This window comes from Onychostoma macrolepis, chromosome 09, assembly GCF_012432095.1.
Source record: "Onychostoma macrolepis isolate SWU-2019 chromosome 09, ASM1243209v1, whole genome shotgun sequence".
Classification (NCBI taxonomy): domain Eukaryota; kingdom Metazoa; phylum Chordata; class Actinopteri; order Cypriniformes; family Cyprinidae; genus Onychostoma; species Onychostoma macrolepis.
This window is the reverse complement of record NC_081163.1, coordinates 4,844,224-4,867,087: the sequence shown is the minus strand read 5'-3', so window position 1 is coordinate 4,867,087 and position 22,864 is coordinate 4,844,224. Positions and strand designations below refer to the sequence as shown.

Here is a 22,864-nt window from a genome sequence, read left to right as displayed (position 1 = left end):
TTTAGTAAATTTACTACTGTAAATATATCAAAACGTCGTTTTTGATTAGTAATATGCATTGCTAAGAATTCATTTGGACAACTTTAAAGACGATTTTCTCAATATTTAGATTTTTTTGCACCCTCAGATTCTCAGTCTCTCAGCCAAATATTGTCCGATCCTAACAAACCATACATCAATGGAAAGCTTATTTATTCAACTTTCAGATTATGTATGTCTCAATTTGGAAAAATTTACACTTAAGACTGGTTTTGTGGTCCAGGGTCACATATGATAAATAAAGGACTAATAATAAGTTTGTCTGTATCTTTATCTTTTCATATTGAATAACTGCAAATAAATGTTTACTATGATTGTGAAACACACGGAAGCCACGGTCCGAATCGTGATCGAATCATTCGTTTGAATCGGATATTGTCAAAGAATCAGTTGAACCGGATCACACAAGCCGATGTAAAAAGATTCGTTGACGAATCGGGCTGAATCGGTCGCCGTCAACAATTCATTGAACCGTTTATTTCGAACATTACCGATTAGAAATGTGCCTAGAAGCGGCGAGTAAACTCGTGGAAATTTGCAACAATGTAAAACAATTGTAAGTAGGTCTACTTTGATTCTGAATAGCATTTGGGATGAACCAAAGATGTGACTGATTTTACGGAAAGTAAGTAAAATCTTGTAAATAAAACGCACTGCAGTGTTTGCAGCTTGATTGTTTGATAGTTTTATCAACACACATTGCCTACTGTTGGTTTTATAAAATGTAATTTAATTATAACATGCAAAAACTTTTATTCGAGAAATGTGTGTGCACATGGTGCTGTTTATTGTAAAAGCCAATTATTAAAGGTTTGAAACTACATTTGTATTTATGAGCGGAATCATAGCTGCAACCAATTAAACTGGCACACAATAAATTGCAATAAATCTTCTAATATCATAGTATCAAGAATTAATTTATTACTTTAGGGTAGCTTTAGAACACGCGATATCAATGTCACGTGATTGCGTTCGAAGTCAAAGAACCGTGGAACCTGTTTTGAACCGGTTCTGTCACAATTAACTGTTTGAAAGAACCGATTCCCAGAAAAGAGTCGGCCGGACTTCACTTCATTAATGGGGCGTGTAAATTATATAGAGAGATGTCAACAATAGTTAACTTTTACACTGTACTGTTGCAAACTTAGAACGAATAAAAGAAAGAAACCAAGCTAACGTTGTTACAACATTGAAATGCCATTATAAGAAAGCGCGTGATCAGTAACGTGTCCTGACAAAACCCTTTTGCAAACAGCATGCATTTACCAAAAACAGGAATTTGCTCACTTGAACCTTTCTGCACAATTGACTCTACAAACCAGCCGTATAGGCTACTTACCCTTGCTTTAGAAGTCAGCTTTCTAAGATATCTGTTTCTAGTCAGTCGTCTCAGAAGTTTGGGAATGTGTTTGTTCTTCCTTTCGGCTGTGTGTGCATCTGACACCGGTTAACTTACTGAAGTGTCTGCTATTATGTAATAACTGTGCAGTGTTGCTCCTGCAGGGGGCGCTGGATGATCAGAAAGGACAGTTCCCTTCCAGACGCACTGAGATTGCCCACTAATTGGCAGCTGGTAGGAAATGTGACTGTCTCAATGGGAAGGTCAGATAAAACACCACAGATAAATTTCTCCAGCATTTTTCTTGCAACTGCAAAGAAGCTTGAACTGATGGATGGTAATGTTGTTGGTATAGTTTTTTCCATGCATAAAATAATACAATAAAAACTCCAGACACATCTGATTTACAAAAGCATCACCGGTTGGAATTTCTTTAAAAAAAAATAAATAAAAAAAAAAAATAAAAAAAAAAAATATATATATATATATATATATATATATATATATATATATATATATATATATATTTTAAAAACAGGTTTAATAAAAAATCTTTTATAGGTTTAAAAAAAAAATAAGAAAATGCAATCTAGGTCTATATAAAAAATAAAAATCTTTAAAGTGTTTCCAGTCCTAAGAAGGGATAATGTAGTATCATTTATCTTTTATTATAGAATTTATTGATATTTTGAAGTAGCTTATTTTAGTTTAAGTCATTTTTATTAGTTTTTATATTTAGCTTTAATTTATTATTTTAATAATTTATCATTTTATTTTATGTAGTTTCAAGGCAACATTTCAAAATGTTTTATATGATGAACCTTTCGTTACCTTTAGATAACAATAGCAACTGGTTCTAGAAACAGATCAAACAGTTTCCTGTGTTTGTGAATCTATAAACAGTACATTCCTGAGCGACCTCAGACTTCTTTGAAACTGTGTATCTGTACTGAGCAGGAATCACTTGTGTTATTGTAAATCCTGCGGCTGTAACAGCTCAGGGCTTGAGGCGCATTCAGATCGTTCATTTAACAGAGGCAGATATACAAAAGTACTTCAACGATTCTTCGTAAAGAGGCAATGCGATGTGCTGCTTCAAACGAAGTTTCAAGATTACCCAGAAAAGTGTGAGCTGTGACTGAGACGCATTGGATACATTCAGTCAGTGTTTGAGATTGTCAACCCAATAATATACCTGCCAACAGGATAACAGGTAACTTTCTAGTCAGTCGCTAGAGGTATAAACATCCAGACTTGTATTGCCAGTCTAAGAATTCAAGTCTTTGAGTTGTATTTTTATTAACTAAAGTAAACAAAGAATATTAACCAATGCATTGCTCATTTTTACTTGCGTTATCTAATGTGACCTTATTGTAAAGTGTTACCAGAATACCTTTTACATCTACTAAAATCCATTATCATGTAAATATCTTAAAGTCAAGGATTGATACACGATGTACAAATGACAAAGAGTTGCAAGATGCAACTTTATGGGAGATTATTATCATTTTAACTGTAAAACTGATTAATAAGCAGTGTTGGGCAGTAACAAGTTACTGTAATAATATTACTTTTTGCAGTAACTAGCAGTGTAACTAATTACTAATAAGATTTCAGTAATAATATTACAGTTACCATCCATAAAACAGCTTAGTTACTTTTAATGCCTCAACCCCGCTGATTTAAAATCCAACAATTAAATAATTCCTAGATTTATTTTCATAATTTTTCACACATGCATGTGATGTCCCCAGATACACAGTTACAACTTCTGTGGGGCGTGAAGAAACAGTAATGTAACTAGTAGTGTAACTAATTACTGTTGCCAGAAAGTAATAAGTAAAGTAACAATATTACTTTTGAAAGGAGTAACTAGTAATGAGTAATATATTACATTCTTTGAGTAACTAGCCCAACACTGTTAATAAGTGATAAGTGATTTATCGCAGGTCAAAAAATACAGTGCAGTCATTCACCGTTCGGTCTCTGACCTAATTTTACACACTTTCACAGATGACGGCGTCTGTGAGAGCGTGTTTTTTTTTAAAAGCATTTAATTTTCCTTTTGTTAACTTATGTAAAATGTGGTCTCGCCAATATTAGAGTGCCCAATATATAAAATATGTTTCCAAATGCATAAAACCTGTGCGTGTTTTGTGTGCTTTTGTAAGGCTGTAATTGGCTGACAAATGCATGCATGCCAAATTTGTTGCTTAACATGATTTTAAGACCTGAAAAATGCATTGTTTGTTTTTCAGTTGTGTGATTAATTTTTTGGCTTCCAAATGTCAATGTTAGAAAATTGCTTTTTTTATTACTCTATTACTTAGGCCTATCTATGTATCTTTTGATCGGTTGTGCACGGAAATCAAATTTTTAATTTAAGTTTAGTCCTTATTATATATATATATATATATATATATATATATATATTATTATTATTTTTTTTTTTCAGATCTTTCAGAGGTTTTGAAAATGTACTGTTTTGATGAGGATTGATGTAGGATGTACTCTCAGCGTCACATTTTATTAGCGTCATAAATATGGCTGTTCTGAAGGCTCTAAAAACATCAATAAAAAACAGTAATATTACAAATAGTAATATTACAGGGGAAAAAAACACTTATCTATTTCCTATTTTGTCAAAGCTTGGTCAAAATAATTTCTATATTCATGAGGAATTTGTGATAAATTATTAATTTTAAAGCTAATACATCTGTATTTGTCATTTCTGCTGCACTGGATTCAGATGCATAGGGGTTTTGTTATCAGTTATTGATCATTTATATTGTTTTTGAGATGACATGTCACCAGAAGGGTTGAATGACCGCCGGGATATTAAACTATCTATCACCTATTAAATTATCACCTCCATACATGATGCATTTATTAAATCAGTGTACATGCATTAGTACCCTGGAAAATTTGGTGTAGTAGAAAATTGTAGTATATTTATAATTTGAGTAAATTTGATAAACAATTACAAAGTATTTTCTTGTAAAACATACTCCAATAATCGTTTTATTTTCAGCTTCCAAAAAAAAATAAAATCATTTTTACAGTGTAAATAAGGGGGGACATTATTCAAAATAGCTATGATTCATTATTATTATGACACAAATGGTACATTATAGACCTCAAATAAAAATAAATAGATAAAATATAAATTAATAAGGATCCGTCTGTCAGACTGTCTATCTATCATCATACTCAATATTGCAAGACCAACCTAATGAACAAACAACCCAACGGTCATTCAACTCAATTTATTACTGATGTCTATGAGATGACTTTAATAATCTGCTGTAAACCTCGATGTGATTTGATAAATAAATGTGACTGAACTCATTAACTGTTTACCCACAAACACGTTATACGCTGTTTCGGGTCTCTGCGTACAGTAGAGAACAGACTGTGCACACCTTGACCTTGATCAGGTAATGTCTTATCAGTCTAATAAAGGGGAAGATAGTGCAGAAGGTGTGGATAGACTGCACTGATAGAAGAGCCCCTCGGACATGAGAGCAGCTCCTCACAGCAGGTATGAATCAGTCCTTCTCGCTTTCTCTACTACAAAAAACACTAACACTTATTACATTTAATGCTCATTTGAAATGTTTTATGAAGTTGATGTGGAAATGAGATCTTTCTGATTTCTCAGTTGTTTCATCTACACTATAAAAAAAAAATGTAAATAAAACAAAGGTTATTGGAATATGTTTTACAAGAAAATGCTATTTTATTCTTTCTGCTTTTACTACTAGCAATTAATGAGCGAAGATTGTTATTAAAGTATTTTTTTTTTTTTCTCAGATTTGTTTTCTCCCAAGGCAAAGATGCCACTAATCACACATGTGTCTTAAATAGATCTTGGCAATGTTTTATGCTGCTCTCAGACTCCAAAGTTTGAAATCTCAAGATTTTTAATGTGAACACATTTCTAATCAGTATGATTTTTTTTTTTTTATCTTATCAAATTCTCTCAAAGCTAAATTAAATGAGCTGCTACTGACATTATTTGCTTTGTAATCTAACTATCTAATTTGTGTACAGCATTTATTTTGTCCACTAGTGGTTTTTAATTATTCTTGTAATATTTAACCGGACAAAATCATTGAGTTGAGGATTCTTAACATTCAGCAAACAGATCTGTTATATAATCACTATGAAATGCCAGGTTAACAATAGTAGGTAAAAGGTTATTGTCTCTGTAGTTCAGCACATGGGCCTTATGACTACAGCCAAATAAGACTAAATGCTTTGTTTTGTCATAAGTTTGTGTGATTTGATGCTGTTGGGAAGTTAAAACTGGCTAAACGTGTCTTTTTCTGTAAAACCAGATGTCAGATGCGACCAGAATGAAGAAGAATAAAAGTGAAAACTCTCCACGGGACGGTGTAGATAAAACCACAAAATCATACAAAGCTGATGAAGGTATGAACTGTAGTGTGCTGTGATTAATTTCGATTGCAAAATATTTAATGTTTTACTATGTGCAACTAATTTCTTCTGTTTTCTTACAACCCAGATGCTGACCTCAAGTGAGTATTTTGTTTTTATTGACTTCTTCCAATATTATGTATGCATGATATGCCAAAATGCTACAGAAAGTGACACATATGTCTAAATATGAGGGTAAACAATGATTTCATCATCTGCTGAATTTAACATCTGAGAAATATCTGGCTCTGAACCTCTCTTCTTTATTCGGAGTGGATCTAGACAAGTACATGGAAACTGTGGTTGCTACACTTTTACTATAGTAAAACCAGGGTTCATTTTCTTAAGGGATTTGTATTGTGTACACTTTGTTTTTTATAACTGTACTGGCTTAATGGTTTGTTTTCTACTGTTTCATAAAAAAAAAGAAATATCAGAAAAAAAAGATTTGCAAACTCGCACCAAAGTTCCGATCTGATCTGAAAATGAATTTTAAGCTGCAATAAAGTATCTAAATTCTGTCTGTTTGGAGGAATGGCAGTGACAAAACAAAAAAAGAGAAAGCGCTGACCGTCGGATTCTTTCAGCTGGTAAGCGTTTCATTGTAATTCTGCTGTTTAGATTGAGTTAATGCTTGATTTTTCTCTCACATCACTGTTTTTGATTTTTCTGTCCAGTTCCGCTTTGCCACATGGAAGGAGGTCCTGATGATGGTGGTGGGAAGTGTGTGCTCTCTGGTCCACGGCGCCGCATCTCCCCTCATGCTGCTGGTGTACGGCATGATGACCAACACCTTCGTGGACTATGAGCTTGAGGTTCAGGAACTGACCAACCCGAACAAAACCTGCATTAATAACACCATCACCTGGCTGAACGGGACTGTGGTCGAGCGGCCGGACAACAGCACCACATACTGTGGGTGAGTGAGGATGGTTCGAGATGGAACCTGCAACCTGAGTGTCCTCACAGGAAAATTGTGCTGCTCTTTAAAAGTGCAAGAGACTTCCTTAGGAGAAATATTATGACAATTACGAAAGTATAGAGCTTTAAAATAAACATATAGCTCAGATTCTTTGGTTCTAGGAGAATTTGATGAGAAGTATTTGAGTTCATTGAGACTGAATTTGAGTTAATTAAATCTGAGACAATTAATCAGTGCTTAAATTGTAAATGAATAATTGCCGGATCCAAAATTTAAGTGTATGGCATTAGTTCTGGCAAGTCACGTGAGTCAAGCTTGCATCGGCTGACGCTCACCTGATCACATCTACCTATAGGAATACGACACCTATCATGGTATTCCTATATAAGCTCTATTCAGTATCAATCAGCAGCTTTTTCGCTTGCTCAGGAGCAAATCACCCTCCTCCATCCCCAACTCCTCCTTTTGCCACAGTCAAGACTTCAGGCTTTCTGATATTCTTCATTGAATCAGACTCCTTTTATCTTGAATAATGTGTTACACTTAAGTACATTAATGATATCTGCTTTGTTCTGTTCTGTTTTCCATAGGGGGGTTATTATTGTTGCTCTCCCTGCTCATTCATGACAGGCTGCATGGATGGGCAGGGAGTTTTTGCCCAGAAAAGAACCTTACCGCCAAACCAAACTTTATGCTAAGTGTCAATCATTTTGACGACAGTGGTCCTGACAGAACAGCAATTAAAAGGAGCCGTGACATTCAGTTCAGTTTTCCCGGAACATTAAATGACTTCACTAAATGGTGATGGCACATCTATAAGAGCATCATTCACAAGTTTCTGCAGGGACGTAACTACAGCCTAGGGCACAGGTTTTCAAACCTGGGTCAAAAATGGGTTCCCACATAAGATCTCTTAAGAAACTCTAGAGGAGAAGTGCATATGAGATTACCAGCATCTGTTTCTTTAGAAACAAAGCAAGAGACTTAATCAAAAGTCTCCATTTGACCTCCACATTGCCGTTTATGAGTAACAAATGAGACCTTATTTTTATTTTTTATTTTTCCATTTTGGAAACCTAAAACTATTCTGTATGATTCTAATTTCCTCATTAGCTCAAATTTGGGAGTAAAACAGGTTTTGTTTTCATGTCAACTTTCCCTTTTTTTTTTTTTTTTTATTAATATATAAATATATTTACTGATTGTTAATTAATGAACCCCTTTATCTCTCGTTGCCACCTCAACACTCTCAGTTCCTTATCATTCATGAAGACATGGGCCCATGGAAAGAGTTATGAACAAGAAGCCAATTGTCTGTTCACAAACTACTTCTTTTTTATTATTACATCCATACATTATATAGTTGCATTGCAAGGGGTGGTGCTGTGGTATATCCAATGAGAATTATACACCACATCTGTGGTACACAGGCCAAGAAATATACGTTATATAAAATGGAAGTCTGGCCAGGAAGTTCTGGACATATTAGGGATACATTTGGACGGAGAGAACTACATCTCTATGCCAAGTGTCGATAGTACAGACTAAACTCAGTCACCTCCGAGCTAGAAGGCCCTCGTCCTCAGTTGAACATTGGAACTCCATTTAAGATGTACATATGTGAGGATAAGAGCGATACAGTCAAACAGAAGAGAGAGAGAGAGCACAGACATAGAGAGAACGGGGAAAAAACACGTATGGGAGGAGGGAGCGAGACAGAAGAAAAGGAGTGAGAAGGGAGGGGGGATTGCATAATTTAAAACTGATATAAGTAAGAAATATTGATATTTATGTACATATATTGCATTTATTATTTTAACTTATTTTCCATATATTTTTATTTTATATATAATATTGTTCAAATATTTATTACATTTAATTCTTGATTATTTTATTTATTTACTTTTTTAAACAAGTTTATAATATTTTTATATTTATATTAACATATTTGGATTTTTAAAAAAATATTTAGATAAATATTTATTACATTTAATTATTCAGAATTTTTTATTTATTACTTTTTTTCAACAAGTTTAATAGCCAGAAAAGGGTTTTGGAGAAAGAACTGCAGGATAGAATCAAACATTGTAAAATGTGTCACTTTGCATTTTGCCTGTTTTAAATGTTCTTGCTCTGTCCCTCTTTACAGTGTGGATATTGAGGCTGAAATGACCAAGTTTGCATTTTACTATGTTGGAATTGGAGTTGGTGTCCTTATTCTGAGTTACTTTCAGGTATATAAGAAAGTTTGTTCTCATCTCATTTGAAAGTTTTTACTGTAATGGCCATTAAGATGAATGGAATTAAGTGCAATAGGAATGTCTGCCTAGTATCAGAGATGCAGTCAGGGTTTTAACATACACATCTTTTATTTTTTAATCTCAGTAGTGCTCCAGATCTGCAGGAGACAGAGGCATTATCATGCTATAACCTCAAGAAGAGGTGTTTGATACAAATTCACAGTATTCATGAGTTTTCACTCTGGTTTCAGATCGCTCTCTGGGTTTCTGCTGCTGCCAGACAGATCCAACGCATTAGGAAAATGTACTTCAGGAAGATAATGCGCATGGAGATCGGCTGGTTTGACTGCAACTCCATCGGGGAGCTGAACACAAGGATATCTGAGTAATAGTCAAGTCTTTCCGTGTTATCTTGTACTATTGTTAGATTTGTTCATGAATCTGACGTTAGTGGTGTTAAATACCTTATTAAACTTTGCATTGACAAATCAAGACGTGCATTTTGAAGAATGATCAGATTTTTTAGTGGACGATAAACAATACATGAAGTGCACTGTAAAAAAAAATATTTTTTAAGTTGATTATTGGAGCATATTTTACAAGAAAATATTTACTATATTTACTAGCAATTTCTGAGTGAAAAATGTTTCAAAACAAATCCTACAATTTTTCCATTGTAATAAAATCTAAATAATTTTTCATGTTTGTGACTTCTTTTTCCATGTAGTGACATCAACAAAATCAACAATGCTATAGCAGACCAGGTATCCATCTTCATCGAGAGGATCTCAACGTTCATATTTGGTTTCATGGTGGGATTCATCGGCGGATGGAAGCTGACGCTGGTGGTGATAGCAGTCAGTCCTCTCATAGGACTGGCTGCAGGACTCATGGCGATGGTTGGTATCACTATAGAAAGATTAATATGATAAATGTGAATGTAGAAACATGAATGGGAGAAATCTCATGACGTAATGCATGATTTAAAGGAATAGTTCACCCAAAAATGTGATGTAAATTTACTCGCCTTCCAGCCATCCAAGATGTAGATGAGTTTGTTTCTTCATCAGAACAGATTTGGAGAAATGAAGCATTCCATCACTTGCTCAACAATGGGTCCTCTGCAGTGAATGGGTGGATTTATCAGCTGTTTGGACTCTGAGCATCCATTGCTGAGCAACTGATGTAATGCTACATTTCTACAAATCTGTTCTGATGAACAAAAACTCATCTACATCTTAGATGCCCTGAAGGTGAGGACATTTTCAGCAAATTTAATTTTTTGGGTGAACTTTTCTATTAAAATTGACATTTTGTGAACCATCATTCAATCACCCGTCATTATTTTTTCCTATTTAAGTGTGCTGTAAAAAAAATGTAAATGTATGTTTTTGATGTGAAGGCTGTGGCGAGGCTGACAGGTCGTGAGTTGACGGCTTATGCTAAAGCAGGAGCAGTGGCTGATGAAGTCCTTTCCTCCATTAGAACGGTTGCCGCTTTTGGAGGAGAGCACAAAGAGACCGAGAGGTACAGCGTGCCCTCTTTATCTGTCAATGCAAACCTATTTACATCTGGATATACAAAGTGAAACAGGATATTTAATGAGAAAACACACTGAATGTAAAGGTGTTCTGAACCTGGAATAATGTGGATTGTAAAAAGTGGGCATTATGGTTCGAAAGAAGGGGTTGAAAGAGTAAAAGTGGTGGTGATGTAATTTATAAAGTAAGACAGAGCAAGTAATTGCATCTTGGTGAAAGAATACAAAAGCATTGTTTTTATCGGGATGAATCTTCCAGTCATGCACAGGTAGAAACTGTAGAGTGAGAGATTTTTAATGGTTATTTCCACAGGTACGACAGGAACCTCGTGGAGGCCCAGGCGTGGGGTATTAAGAAGGGAGCGATCATTGGTGTGTTTCAGGGTTACCTTTGGTGCATCATATTCTTGTGTTATGCACTGGCTTTCTGGTACGGCTCAAAACTGGTCATTGAAACCAGGGAGCTCACGCCCGGTGGCCTCGTTCAGGTATGACATCCAAGTGTGGACACAGAAGGAGAAACTTTATCTTATTTTATTCTTTAAATATCAGTGAATTTGTGTTTTGTCTTCAGGTATTCTTTGGTGTTCTTATGGGTGCCATGAATCTGGGCCAGGCCTCTCCTTGTCTTGAGGCCTTTGCCTCTGGTCGGGCCGCAGCCAAAAGTATATTTGAAACTATTGACAGGGTGAGAATAACACACACACATTTCTTCTCCCAAAATCAATAAATTTCATTCTTTCAGCTTCAGAGACAGATTAATCACTGTCACATCCTGTTCCCATACAGGAACCAGAAATCGATTGCTTCTCAGAAGAAGGTCATACGTTAGACAAAGTTAAAGGTGACATTGAATTCCACAGCGTTCAATTCAACTATCCCTCCCGTCCTGAAGTGAAAGTGGGTTATGTTTTTAGCATGCATAATTTAATCTAATGTTTGCATTAAACAGTTAAATTCTATCCAACACTGACTGGCTGTACGTTGTGTTCAGATATTAGATGATTTGAATGTTGTGGTCAAACCTGGTGAGACGACTGCATTTGTTGGACCCAGTGGATCAGGAAAGAGCACAACAATCCAACTCATTCAGAGGTTCTACGACCCAAAAGAAGGAATGGTACAGTAATACAAACTAGTGTTATTTTAGTTATATATATATATATATATATATATATATATATATATATATATATATATATATATATATATATACTGTTACAGTGTTTATTAATAGTTTGAATTATTTTCATTTAATTTCATGTAATTTTAATTTGTATTATTTTTATTCATTTTGTTTTTAATATTTCTATTTAGCTTTAATTTATTTTTATTTAACTTTTAGTTTTAGTAATTTTAGGACGTTGACTTAAAGTAAGTAAATATTTATATTTTATAGTATTTTAGCTTAATTTGAAAAGTTTTTTTTTTCAATAGTTTTAGTTTGTTAACAAAAACAACACTTTTAATTTCACAGGACCTGTTATTTCCATCAAATAAAGAAACAACAACAAAAAAACCAACCAACCAAACGAATAAATACATTTGTTTAGCATTTCATTTAATTTTTCTAATATTTTATTTTCATTTGAATTACTGATTTTTTCTTAAACAATTTCATAGGACATCAGTTATTTTCAAATAATCAATCCATCAATAAATACAATTATTTATTTAGAACTGAATTTTCAATTTTCATCTATTAATTATATTTTAGCTTTATTTGCTTTATTTAGCTTTAAAAAAAAAGTTTTAGTTAACAATAACAACACTGGTTCACACACTCCTTACACAATTTCATAGGACATGAATATATATATATATATATATATATATATATATATATATATATATATATATATATATATATATATATATATCTGTGTATATGTATATTATATGTATAAATATCATCATATTTGTTAAAATACCTCCTAAAATATGAATAATGCAGTAAAATCTAAAACCAAATGTCTGATCTAGTGTTGAAAATCTAAATTATTGTCATTTTTAGGTCACCCTGGATGGTCATGACATCAGAAGCCTGAATATCCAGTGGTTGCGTTCCCTCATTGGTATAGTGGAACAAGAGCCTGTTCTGTTCGCCACCACGATCGCTGAGAACATCCGATACGGCCGTCCTGGAGTCACCATGGAGGAGATTACAGAAGCCGCCAAACAGGCCAATGCTTACAACTTCATCATGGATCTTCCTCAGGTGCCAGCTACTGTATAAGATCAGTACATGCATTACCTCACTGATAAAGTACACAAAGAAACACAGGAGATCCCCCCCCAAAAAAGTTCTTAATTAAAAGATGTTTTTATATTAGTTTTGCATGTATTCATTTTGCATATCAAACTAAAGAAATTTTATGACACTGTCATATCATGCAGAAATTTGACACATTGGTGGGTGAAGGCGGGGGTCAGATGAGTGGAGGGCAGAAACAGAGGATCGCCATTGCTCGAGCGCTAGTCAGGAATCCCAGAATCCTCCTGTTAGACATGGCCACATCAGCACTGGATAACGAGAGTGAGGCTGTAGTACAGGAGGCCTTGGACAAGGTGAGTTTACATCTATTAACTAAGACGTTAACTTTTGAAGTACAGTCGAACCAAAATTTATTCAGACCACCTTCAACATTTCTCACATTATCACAGTTTATTTGCTATAGTTTAGAAAATGGTAACAAAATATGACAAGAACTAAGAGTTAAACTGTGTCAGAACAAATTCATCTTGATAATGTCAGATTACTTTGATAGAAGGGTATGTAATGGATCACAATCAACCAAAAATTATTCTGCTGTTAAATTTAAGTACACAATTAGATAATACCAATTTAGGTCAACCAATTACCAAGCAATGCTTAATTTTGTTCAGTCTGTGCTGTGAAAAGGTCACATTAGCAATTAAAGAAAAACATGATCAGGTCAAAGTGTCTGAATAATTTTTGGTCCCAAATCAATTTTACTGGTAGTCCACTGTATGAAGAATGTTTTGGTATAATATGTCACAGTTCCCTTTTTTTCCTCACTTGCATAAATGAACCATAGTGTCCTGCACCCACTAGTAAAAAAATATCAAAAATTATATCTGGTGTCTGAATAACTGACTGGATGTTTTCTCATAGCTGACTGGATCTATTCCATCTATCTAGCAACAGACTTAAGAACCACTTAGAAAACACCCAGAAACACACTAGAGGCCACCCGACAACCATTTAAAACTCCTTAAGGGCCCAGCAACAACTTAGAACACCTTAAGTGTCCAGCAACACCCTAGCAACCACTTAGGCACAAGATATTTTGAAGAACCAGTTGTTGGTCCCCATTGACTTCCATAGTAGGGAAAGAAATACTATGGGATTGATTACCATCATTCTGTAAAATATCTTCTTTTATGTTTAACAATTTTAGTATCCTATAATTTAATGTTACATGTTGTACTGAATTTGAACTATGAATTATGAACTTGTAAGCAAATGCAGGTTTGTTCAAGAAAGAGTCGTTTCCATATATTTGTTGTTGCATTCATTCATTCAATGGCATTTTTCAGGCTCGACAGGGAAGAACGACTATCAGCATCACGCACCGTCTGTCCACCATCCGTAACGCTGATGTGATCGTGGGCTTTGAGCATGGACACGCTGTAGAGAGTGGCACGCACAGCCAGTTACTGGACAGAAAGGGAGTTTACTTCACACTAGTAACCCTGCAGAATCAAGGAAAGGATACAGACAGCGATAAACCAGAGGACAGTGAGTACAGACGGTTTTCGAGGTCGTTGGAAACCTGTATGCTAGTATTTTTCTGTGAAACACAAAAGCAGAAATTTTGCATCACTTCACAAGTGAATTTTCATGCATTGTAAGTTACATGTCCATCCATGTATTTTTATGTGAATTTAAAAAAAAAAAAAATGAACAGCCTAAAAAATAAAAAAGGTAATTGTGACTTTTTTTTTTTTTTGCAATTCTGAATTTTTTCTTAGAATTGCATGACATAAACTTGCGATTCTGAGAAAAGACGCCAGTCTTTTTTCCCTCAGAACTGGGCTTTATAGCTCACAGTTGCAAGTTCATCTCATAATTCTGAGAAAGAAGTCAGAATTACGAAATATTAACTTGCAGTTGTGAGGAAAAACCCTAGAATTGCAAGAAAAAAAAAGTCAGAATTGCAAGATATAAACTTGCAATTGTGAGGAAAAAGTCCAAATTGCACATTTATATCATGCAATTCTGACACACAAAAAAAAAAAATTGTGAGATACATTTTTTTTATTGTTTTATCCAGTGGTGGAAATGGGCTTTCAGATTTTGTTCTCTTGAAACCATGGGATGGAAATGCTTTATTTTCAGATGTTTTATGCAGTACTCTAATTTATCAGATTTGGATGGAAACATAGCAATAGTGACTACATCTGTCAACGACAATAACACAACAACATAAAAAAAGTCCAAATTACTTTTATATTGCAGTATATTCTTCTGAAGTGATGCAATAAAATAGCACATGAAGGTGGTTTAGTACTTTTTGGATCTTAATGTCATTGTTTAGAAAAGAGCAGCATGGAGATAGTTTTAAACAACATGAGGGTCAATGACACTGTGTACATTTTTGGGTGAACGGTTTCTTTAAACACTAACATGACACTGAATCACACAGCTGCTGAGATGACCATTACAGAGGAGGACGAACTTGAGAAAGTAAGGACCTTCAGCAGAGGAAGTTACGAGAGTGCCCTAAGGTACATAATCATTATGACTTTTGATATTATTTTGAGAGGAAAATCCAAAATGTTCTGTTTTTAAATTAAAACACCTTTCCTATAGGCGTTCTTTGAGACAGCGATCACATTCTCAGATGTCAAACAGCATTCCAGATGCCATATCTGGAAAATTCAAAATCCACTCGGACCATTTAGAAATGGAGGAAGTTGAAGCAAACAACAAGGTCTGGAACCGAGTATAGTTAAATACAGTATCTCACATGCAATGCTTCTTATTTTTAATCTAAAGTTCCCTATCTTGTCTTGCAGAAAAGCAAGGGTAAAGATGAAGAGGTCATTGAACCGGCTCCTGTGGCACGAATCCTGAAGTATAACTATCCTGAGTGGCCATATATGCTGCTGGGCTCTTTAGGTGCTGCCATCAATGGATCGGTCAACCCCATCTATGCTCTTTTATTCAGTGAAATCCTTGGGGTGAGACACACACACATGAGAAATATTAAATCTCGATGTGTACCTTGTTGAAAGGGTTTTGAATAAAATGCAGCATCCCATTATCTGGCAACCATTTAAACATTGCCTGCACTATTGTATGCATTCACTGCGCTATCTACATGATCAACTTGATGAAAATTTAAGTCAAATAAATGCTAGTTTTGCTGTGTGAAATACATGCAGTATGCATCAAATGGATATTTATATTCATAAATATTAATGATTGTAATAGCAAGAGGAAGCAGAAAAATGAATGCAACTCAATAGTCACTACAGCAATAGTACTACTAGGCAACAGTGTTATTTTAGTATCATTAACATACTATTATAGTTTTTATTAATGTTTGGGATTCGTTTTTATTTGTACATTTTCTGTTTTCATTTAAATTTTAAAGTTTATGTCATTTTTAGGTTTTTAGTATGTCTATATAGTTTTAGAATTTTAATGTCAGCTTTAGTTATTTTAGTACTTAAAATTACACCAAATGAAAATTTAGAAAAGTTAATTTGGCAACTAACTGGAAAAAAAAGTGTAAGGTTTGGTGTATTTTATTTCAGTTAATGTTTATTTTATGTCAATCTACAAAAATATTTTTTAAGGTTCTAGTTTTAGTTAATGATATTAACTCATGCTTGCCAAGTTTTGCGCAGGCAAACACCACTCGCCTTTAGTGTGTGCATAATTTGTTATTAAGTGTATTCTGGTCTCATTGGTCTCATTTGCATTTCATCATGCCTGTAATGCCTGATAAATTAGCGTTTGTGAGCTCCGTGCTGCTTTGTGTACAGCGTTACTGGGGAAACAGCTATTTTTAATGCTCCAAAAGCAACATCTAGTGGCAAAGAATGAATTTGCATTTTCATTCAGACCAACAGAAAAGTGGGCGGGCAATATGCTAATGTTTCATGTTGATGTCAACAAGAAACGGCTTGGGATTCATTTTAAAAATGACTCGTTTCAGTGATTCAGAGTCGACTCTTTCTTTTGAGAAACAATAACTTTATACACGGTGCACTTTCAGATTTAAAACTTGCAGGATGTTCACTTAGAGCTGTGTTACACACTGCATGAAGGTCATTTTCAAAAATCCATAATAGGGGCACTTTAAACACAGGAATGGAGTTTAACAATATCATGGTTGCTTTTCAGACATTCTCCATTCAAGACCAGGATGAACAGAGGAGGCAGATAAACGGCATTTGTATTTTGTTTGTCAGCATAGGAGTCCTGAGCTTCTTTTCGCAGTTCTTACAGGTATTTCCACAGTTCCTTGTTGAGGTTTAACATTTCCCATGAGAAGTGCGTGTTGTGTTATTACAGCAGATCTCTGATACTATGATATGTTTATCGCAGGGCTACTCATTTGCCAAATCAGGAGAGCTGTTGACTCGCAGGCTGAGGAAGGTTGGATTTCAGGCAATGTTGAAGCAAGAGATTGGCTGGTTCGACAACCCCCTTAACAGTCCTGGTGCTCTGACTACCAGACTAGCCACTGACGCCTCCATGGTGCAGGGGGTGAGTGACAAAAGATACAGACAAGAAAATACAATAATAAAAACAAAACAATGTTGCAAAGCTGGAGAAAAGCATTCATTTCATATGCAAAGGGCTGTTTCTTAAAGGCACAGAAGCAAAAAAAAAAAAAAAACAGACATTAAAATGGATATAAAAACAAATTTGTGACTGAATGTTTCTGGCACACAGACACTTCACTAACATTATAACCTTTGGAGGAAAGTTACAAAAAATCACATCTTTATAGGCGCATAGAAAATTTACAAACATTATAAGTGGACTTAAAGTTTCATATGCCCCTTTATGGTTTACAAGAAAATATAATAATAAAAAATGTTGCAAAGCTGGAGAAAGCATGCACTCATGTTAATATGCAAATGGAAAATTATTGACCGAATTTAGAACTTTTAAACTTTACTAACGCTATAATTGGACTTTAGGGGGAAACAATTACATGAAATTACATTAAAAAAGCACTGATTTCATAAGCAAAGGGCATGATTTGTAAAGTCGCCAAAGCAAACAAATTTATGGCATTCAAAAGTAATATTTTTTAGAGGATTTTAGTGGGGAAAAATTACATTATAAAAAATGAATGATATGCCCCTTTAAAGATTTAAGATAATTTATATGGTGTATGTTTGATTGTGTTTAATGTGCTCTTCATCAAAGGCTACAGGTTCACAGATCGGCATGATTGTGAATTCACTGACCAACATCGGTGCCTCCTTCATTATTGCGTATTACTTCAGCTGGAAACTGAGTCTAGTGGTTACTTGCTTCCTTCCTCTCATCGGCCTGTCTGGAGTTTTTCAGGCTAAAATGCTGACAGGATTTGCTAATGAGGATAAAAATGCATTGGAGGCTGCTGGACAGGTACAGTAATAGTCATGTTAAATAAGGTCTGATTCATTCATTTTAATGCAACATTCATGCTTTCACTGAGGCAGCAAATACACATGCGTTAAATGCAACCAGTGTAGTCAGACTTGCGAATGAATCACTGGTTCTTTTTAATAAATCGGTCAGAAAGTCTCATTAATAAGCCGCAAACTCATATTTTCTTTGAATCCACTACTTACTAATCAATCAGGGTGGTTTTTGGCCTACTCAGTTAGTCATTCATTTGAATGAGTTTCAATAGTACTTTAAGATTTAAAGAATGGTTATGCATTACATGGATCAAAGTGACAGTAAATATATTTATAATGTCACAAATGATTCCTATTTCAAATAGAAAGTTCAAAAGAACAGTGTTTATTCATCAAATATCCTGAAATAAAATGTATCAGGATTTCTACAAAAATATGAAGCAGCACAACTCTTTTCAACACTGATAATAATAGGAAATGTTTCTTGAGCAGCAAATCAGCATATTAGACTGATTTCTGAAAGATCATGTGACACTGAAGACTGGAGTAATGATGCTGAAAATTCAGCTTTGCATCACAGGAATAAATTACATTTAAAAAAATATATTCAAATAGGAAACAGTTTTAATTGTAATAATATTTCACAATATTACTGATTTTACTGTATTTTTGATCAGATAAATGCAGCCTTGGTGAGCAAAACAGACTTCTTTCAAAAACATCTTGCTGAACCCAAGCATTTGTCCTGCTTGTTTTGCTCTGGTCTATTTCACAAACGAGAATCCTGTCTAACAAAATTAGCATTATTTTTGTTATGCATATCAGTATAAATTGTACTGTCTGTTCATACAGGTGTCCAGTGAAGCTCTGAGCAACATCAGGACCATCGCCGGTTTGGCCAAAGAGAAACAATTTGTGTCTCAATATGAAGATCAACTACAAGCACCATATAAAGGGGCAAAGAAGAAAGCTCATGTTTATGGGATCTGTTTTGCATTCGCCCAATGTGTCATTTTCATGGCCTTCGCTGCCTCTTTTAGATACGGCGGCTATCTGGTCAGTAATGAGGGGCTTCCATACATGATGGTGTTTAGGTTAGTGTTTAGTCTGTGGTTCAAGTAACATACTCCTTAAAATTAATGTCTGTATATACAGTAAATGCATGTAGTATATAAAACTAAGCATCGGTTATAAGCATGCATAATTCACTAAGGGAATTGTTTAAAATATACCAGTCGATCAAGTAATTAGTGTCATTAATAGATACTGCATGTGTTTATTCCTCAGAGTCATTTCAGCTCTTGTGACCAGTGCCACTGCACTTGGCAGAGCTTCATCTTTCACACCAGATTACGCCAAGGCCAAGATTGCTGCTGCCCAACTTTTCAAACTGTTGGACAGGGTTCCCAGAATTAGCATCAGCAAAACAGAAGAACAAAGTTGGGTAAGAGTATTTGGGTTTTTTTCCTCCCAGTTGTTACTTTCACCATTTCCAATGTTCTCTTCTATGCTGTTACAGGATGACTTTAAGGGCCGAATAGAATTCAAAGGGTGCAGGTTCACGTATCCCAGCAGGCCAGACATGCAGGTTTTGAGGGGTCTGGAGGTGTCAGTACATCCAGGACAGACTCTTGCTTTTGTGGGAAGCAGTGGGTGCGGGAAGAGCACCAGCGTTCAACTGCTGGAGCGATTCTACGACCCCGATGAAGGACAAGTGGTATGAAACCACATTTATTGCATCTTTACATAAATGCATTTAGCAGATGCTTTTATCCAAAGCAACTTGCAAAGCAGAACAAAAACAATTTGTCACAGAGCCAACAATATTCTTAATATATTTTGATGCATTTTTAATTTGCTCTGAATTTGCTTAAAACTGAAGACACTGCATTATTGCAAGAATTACTACCACATATATTTTACAAGATTCACAATATAAGAGTTTAAAATGTCAAATCTAGTTGAAAATAACCATGCCATTTTGCTAAAAACACACAAGAAACTGCAGCTGCAAAATCCTTGATTGTGACAAACAAACAGTGGCGTTCTCTTATTTGCCCTAGCTGATCGACGGACGTCCATCTGCGAGCATCAGCGTGCCCTTCCTGAGGTCTCAGATTGGCATCGTATCCCAGGAGCCGGTGCTGTTCGACTCCAGTATCGCAGAGAATATCCAGTACGGCGATAATTCTCGTACTGTGAGCATGGAGGAGATTATAGAGGCTGCTAAGAAGGCCTATCTGCATGATTTTGTGATGACACTACCTGATGTAAGTTATGCATTCCTTTTATTCATGACTCACGACTTGGATTTACAGATATGTAGGGGTTCATGTTAGTATGGTCAATTAGGCATACTTTAACTAACTTTGTGCACCAGTAGAAAAGCTGCCATTGAAAACCTGTTGCACACAATCTATTACTGACCTTCTGATGGCTGATTGATAGTTCATACATTTTTAGCAAGTAAAAGGCCTTTTAGTTTTATTGTGCGAACATCCACCTTCAGCTCGTGCTTCACATGCCTTGCTGTGAAATCTTTATTTATTTTTATAAAGTAAAACTTGCTGGACTGAAACAAGTTTTATTTGTTCATCTCTCAATCATCAGTGTATTGCATTTTATCATAGAACATAAAAAGAGCTTTTATCATAAAACTAAGCATTTAAATATCATCTTACTTAGACAAATTATTGGGAGATATAGTGACGACTGATATTTTTATGTATTTTATACAAGTAATCTTCTATACGGTTATAAAGATCTCATTGATTTACATTACAAGCTATCAGAATTTCAACTTGCGTATGTCCATATAAATATCAGCTTCTGCATCAAATTATATTACATATTCTGTCTATATAAACCATAAAAGCCTGATGTATGAAATATGATACAAAACATAAAACACACATGCAAACTGTTTTGTTTAGATTTTCAATAAACTGTTCCATTTTTAAAAAAAAAGATTTTTCTGATTATTGTTGTGTTTTTCAGAAATATGAAACTCAGGTTGGTGCTCAAGGCTCACAGTTATCCCGTGGACAGAAGCAGCGCATAGCGATTGCAAGAGCCATCGTCAGAAACCCTAAAATCCTGCTGCTGGATGAGGCCACGTCTGCACTCGATACTGAGAGTGAGAAGGTAAAACTATATCAGTGTGTGATTGCACTTATTTTATAGTCTGACTGTAATTTACCACAAGCCAAATTTCACACTTTCTCAATATTGTCTTCAGTGCTGAGTAGTGACTGATTATATGTATTCTGAATTACGTAATCAAATTCAAAAAATTAAATACTTAAAATCATAATCAGACTACAGTAACTTTTATTGATTACATGATTCCTTAATATTCACAAAACGGCAGCAAGTTTTCCCTATTTTTTAATCATTTAAATTTTCTTTTCTAAAAAAGCCTATTTCTAACACATGATAGTCTTACAATTTTGTGGAACCGCACATACGAGTGTTTTATTTAGATTTTATTTTTTAAATATTTCTTTTACTTTAGCATATTTAAGATTTATAAATTATTTAATAATTTACGAACCCCTGTAGTTCCTTCACAAACTCTGGTTTGGGAAACCCTGACAGTGTAATGCACTTCATATTGCTGATAACAAAAAATGGAATACGTTTTCTTTCTCTTTTATTTTTATATCAATATGGCACAAGATTTATTTTTCCGACCAGTGTCTTTTTCTTTTTTTTTTTTTTACCCATCGCCCTGCGATGAAACAAGCCATCCAATTAGATTTGAGCTTTAGATCACATGCACAGAGGTTAAAATTAATCTAAAAGTTATAAAAAGTAGTTAGATTGTTACTAACTACAATTTTTTTCATGTAATTTGTATTCAAGAATGGACTGCAGTTTGCAAGTAATCCACTCAGCACTGATGCCTGTATTTATGAATGCTTTTTAATGCACAGAATGTCTTTGATTTTCAATCTTCAGGTTGTTCAGGCCGCGCTTGACGAGGCTCGTCAGGGACGCACGTGTATCGTCATTGCTCACAGGCTTTCCACCATTCAGACTGCTGACACCATCGCTGTGATGTCGCAGGGCGTGGTCATCGAGAAAGGGACCCACGAGGAGCTCATGGCCAGGAAAGCGGCTTACTACAAACTTGTCACCACAGGGGCGCCTATTAGTTAAATTATATAGTGTTTAGACGAGCAGGTAGTCCTGCCTCAAACTCACGCCATTACTTGAGCAATCCTTGGTTTGTCTGGCCTAGTCAGGCTGCTCAAACAGATTACATCTCATTACATTTGGTAATGGAATTACTTAACAATTGTGGAGTTGTTTTTTATTGATATGTATTTATTGATAAGTGGAAGTTTATTACGTCTTGAGAACATCCCTACGTGTTGGAATTATACTTATACAGGTGTGGTTAGTCAACCTGGATGACCTGTATTTTGTTTGTTGTTTTCAAGAAACTGTATGAAAATGTATTGCATCAAAATGTGTGACATGCAAACATTTGATTTGTACTAAAAGGTTGCAGAGATTCGACTTGTTGTAGCAGCTGAAGATATGGTGTCCTTGAACTATAGTGATAATAGTGTGGGACTGATAACATGTTCATAATCACTGATACAGTTATGCTCAGTCATTGTTTAAAGTAGTGCCATGTGTGATCTGCTTTTGATGTCTCATTTATTGTCATTCAAATGTTACAGATGAACAATTTGTGCATATTAAAAAGTCCTTTAAAA

The 22,864-nt window shown here is 34.9% G+C and overlaps 2 protein-coding genes across 9 annotated transcripts in view; one reads left to right on the top strand and one right to left on the bottom strand.

Annotated features, from left to right (window-relative positions):
- The window catches only part of dhrs9 (dehydrogenase/reductase (SDR family) member 9), a 7,845-nt gene extending 6,312 nt beyond the window's left edge, over positions 1–1,533 (bottom strand). Inside the window, exon 1 of the mRNA XM_058787776.1 lies at positions 1,379–1,533. The gene's annotated coding sequence lies outside the window, so the exon portion shown is untranslated. The remainder of the gene's footprint in view (positions 1–1,378) is intronic.
- abcb11a (ATP-binding cassette, sub-family B (MDR/TAP), member 11a) lies at positions 456–22,864 on the top strand. Of its 8 annotated transcripts, none has more exons than XM_058787767.1 (30): positions 456–664; positions 1,543–1,612; positions 4,831–4,919; positions 5,719–5,812; positions 5,907–5,919; positions 6,351–6,408; positions 6,496–6,737; positions 8,890–8,974; positions 9,232–9,365; positions 9,708–9,879; positions 10,383–10,507; positions 10,834–11,008; positions 11,095–11,208; positions 11,310–11,420; positions 11,515–11,640; positions 12,535–12,738; positions 12,918–13,088; positions 14,082–14,283; positions 15,191–15,272; positions 15,358–15,478; positions 15,564–15,728; positions 16,900–17,004; positions 17,104–17,265; positions 17,938–18,141; positions 18,990–19,231; positions 19,425–19,581; positions 19,657–19,854; positions 20,201–20,407; positions 21,135–21,281; positions 22,098–22,864. In XM_058787767.1, the coding sequence occupies exons 4-30, from the start codon at positions 5,719–5,721 to the stop codon at positions 22,296–22,298; spliced, it is 4,017 nt and encodes a 1,338-aa protein (XP_058643750.1). In that variant the 5' UTR covers positions 456–664; positions 1,543–1,612; positions 4,831–4,919; the 3' UTR covers positions 22,299–22,864. The 8 variants fall into 8 exon arrangements, with proteins under 8 accessions (XP_058643750.1, XP_058643751.1, XP_058643749.1 ...); XM_058787768.1 differs by having other exon boundaries at positions 1,543–1,641; XM_058787766.1 differs by having other exon boundaries at positions 1,543–1,715.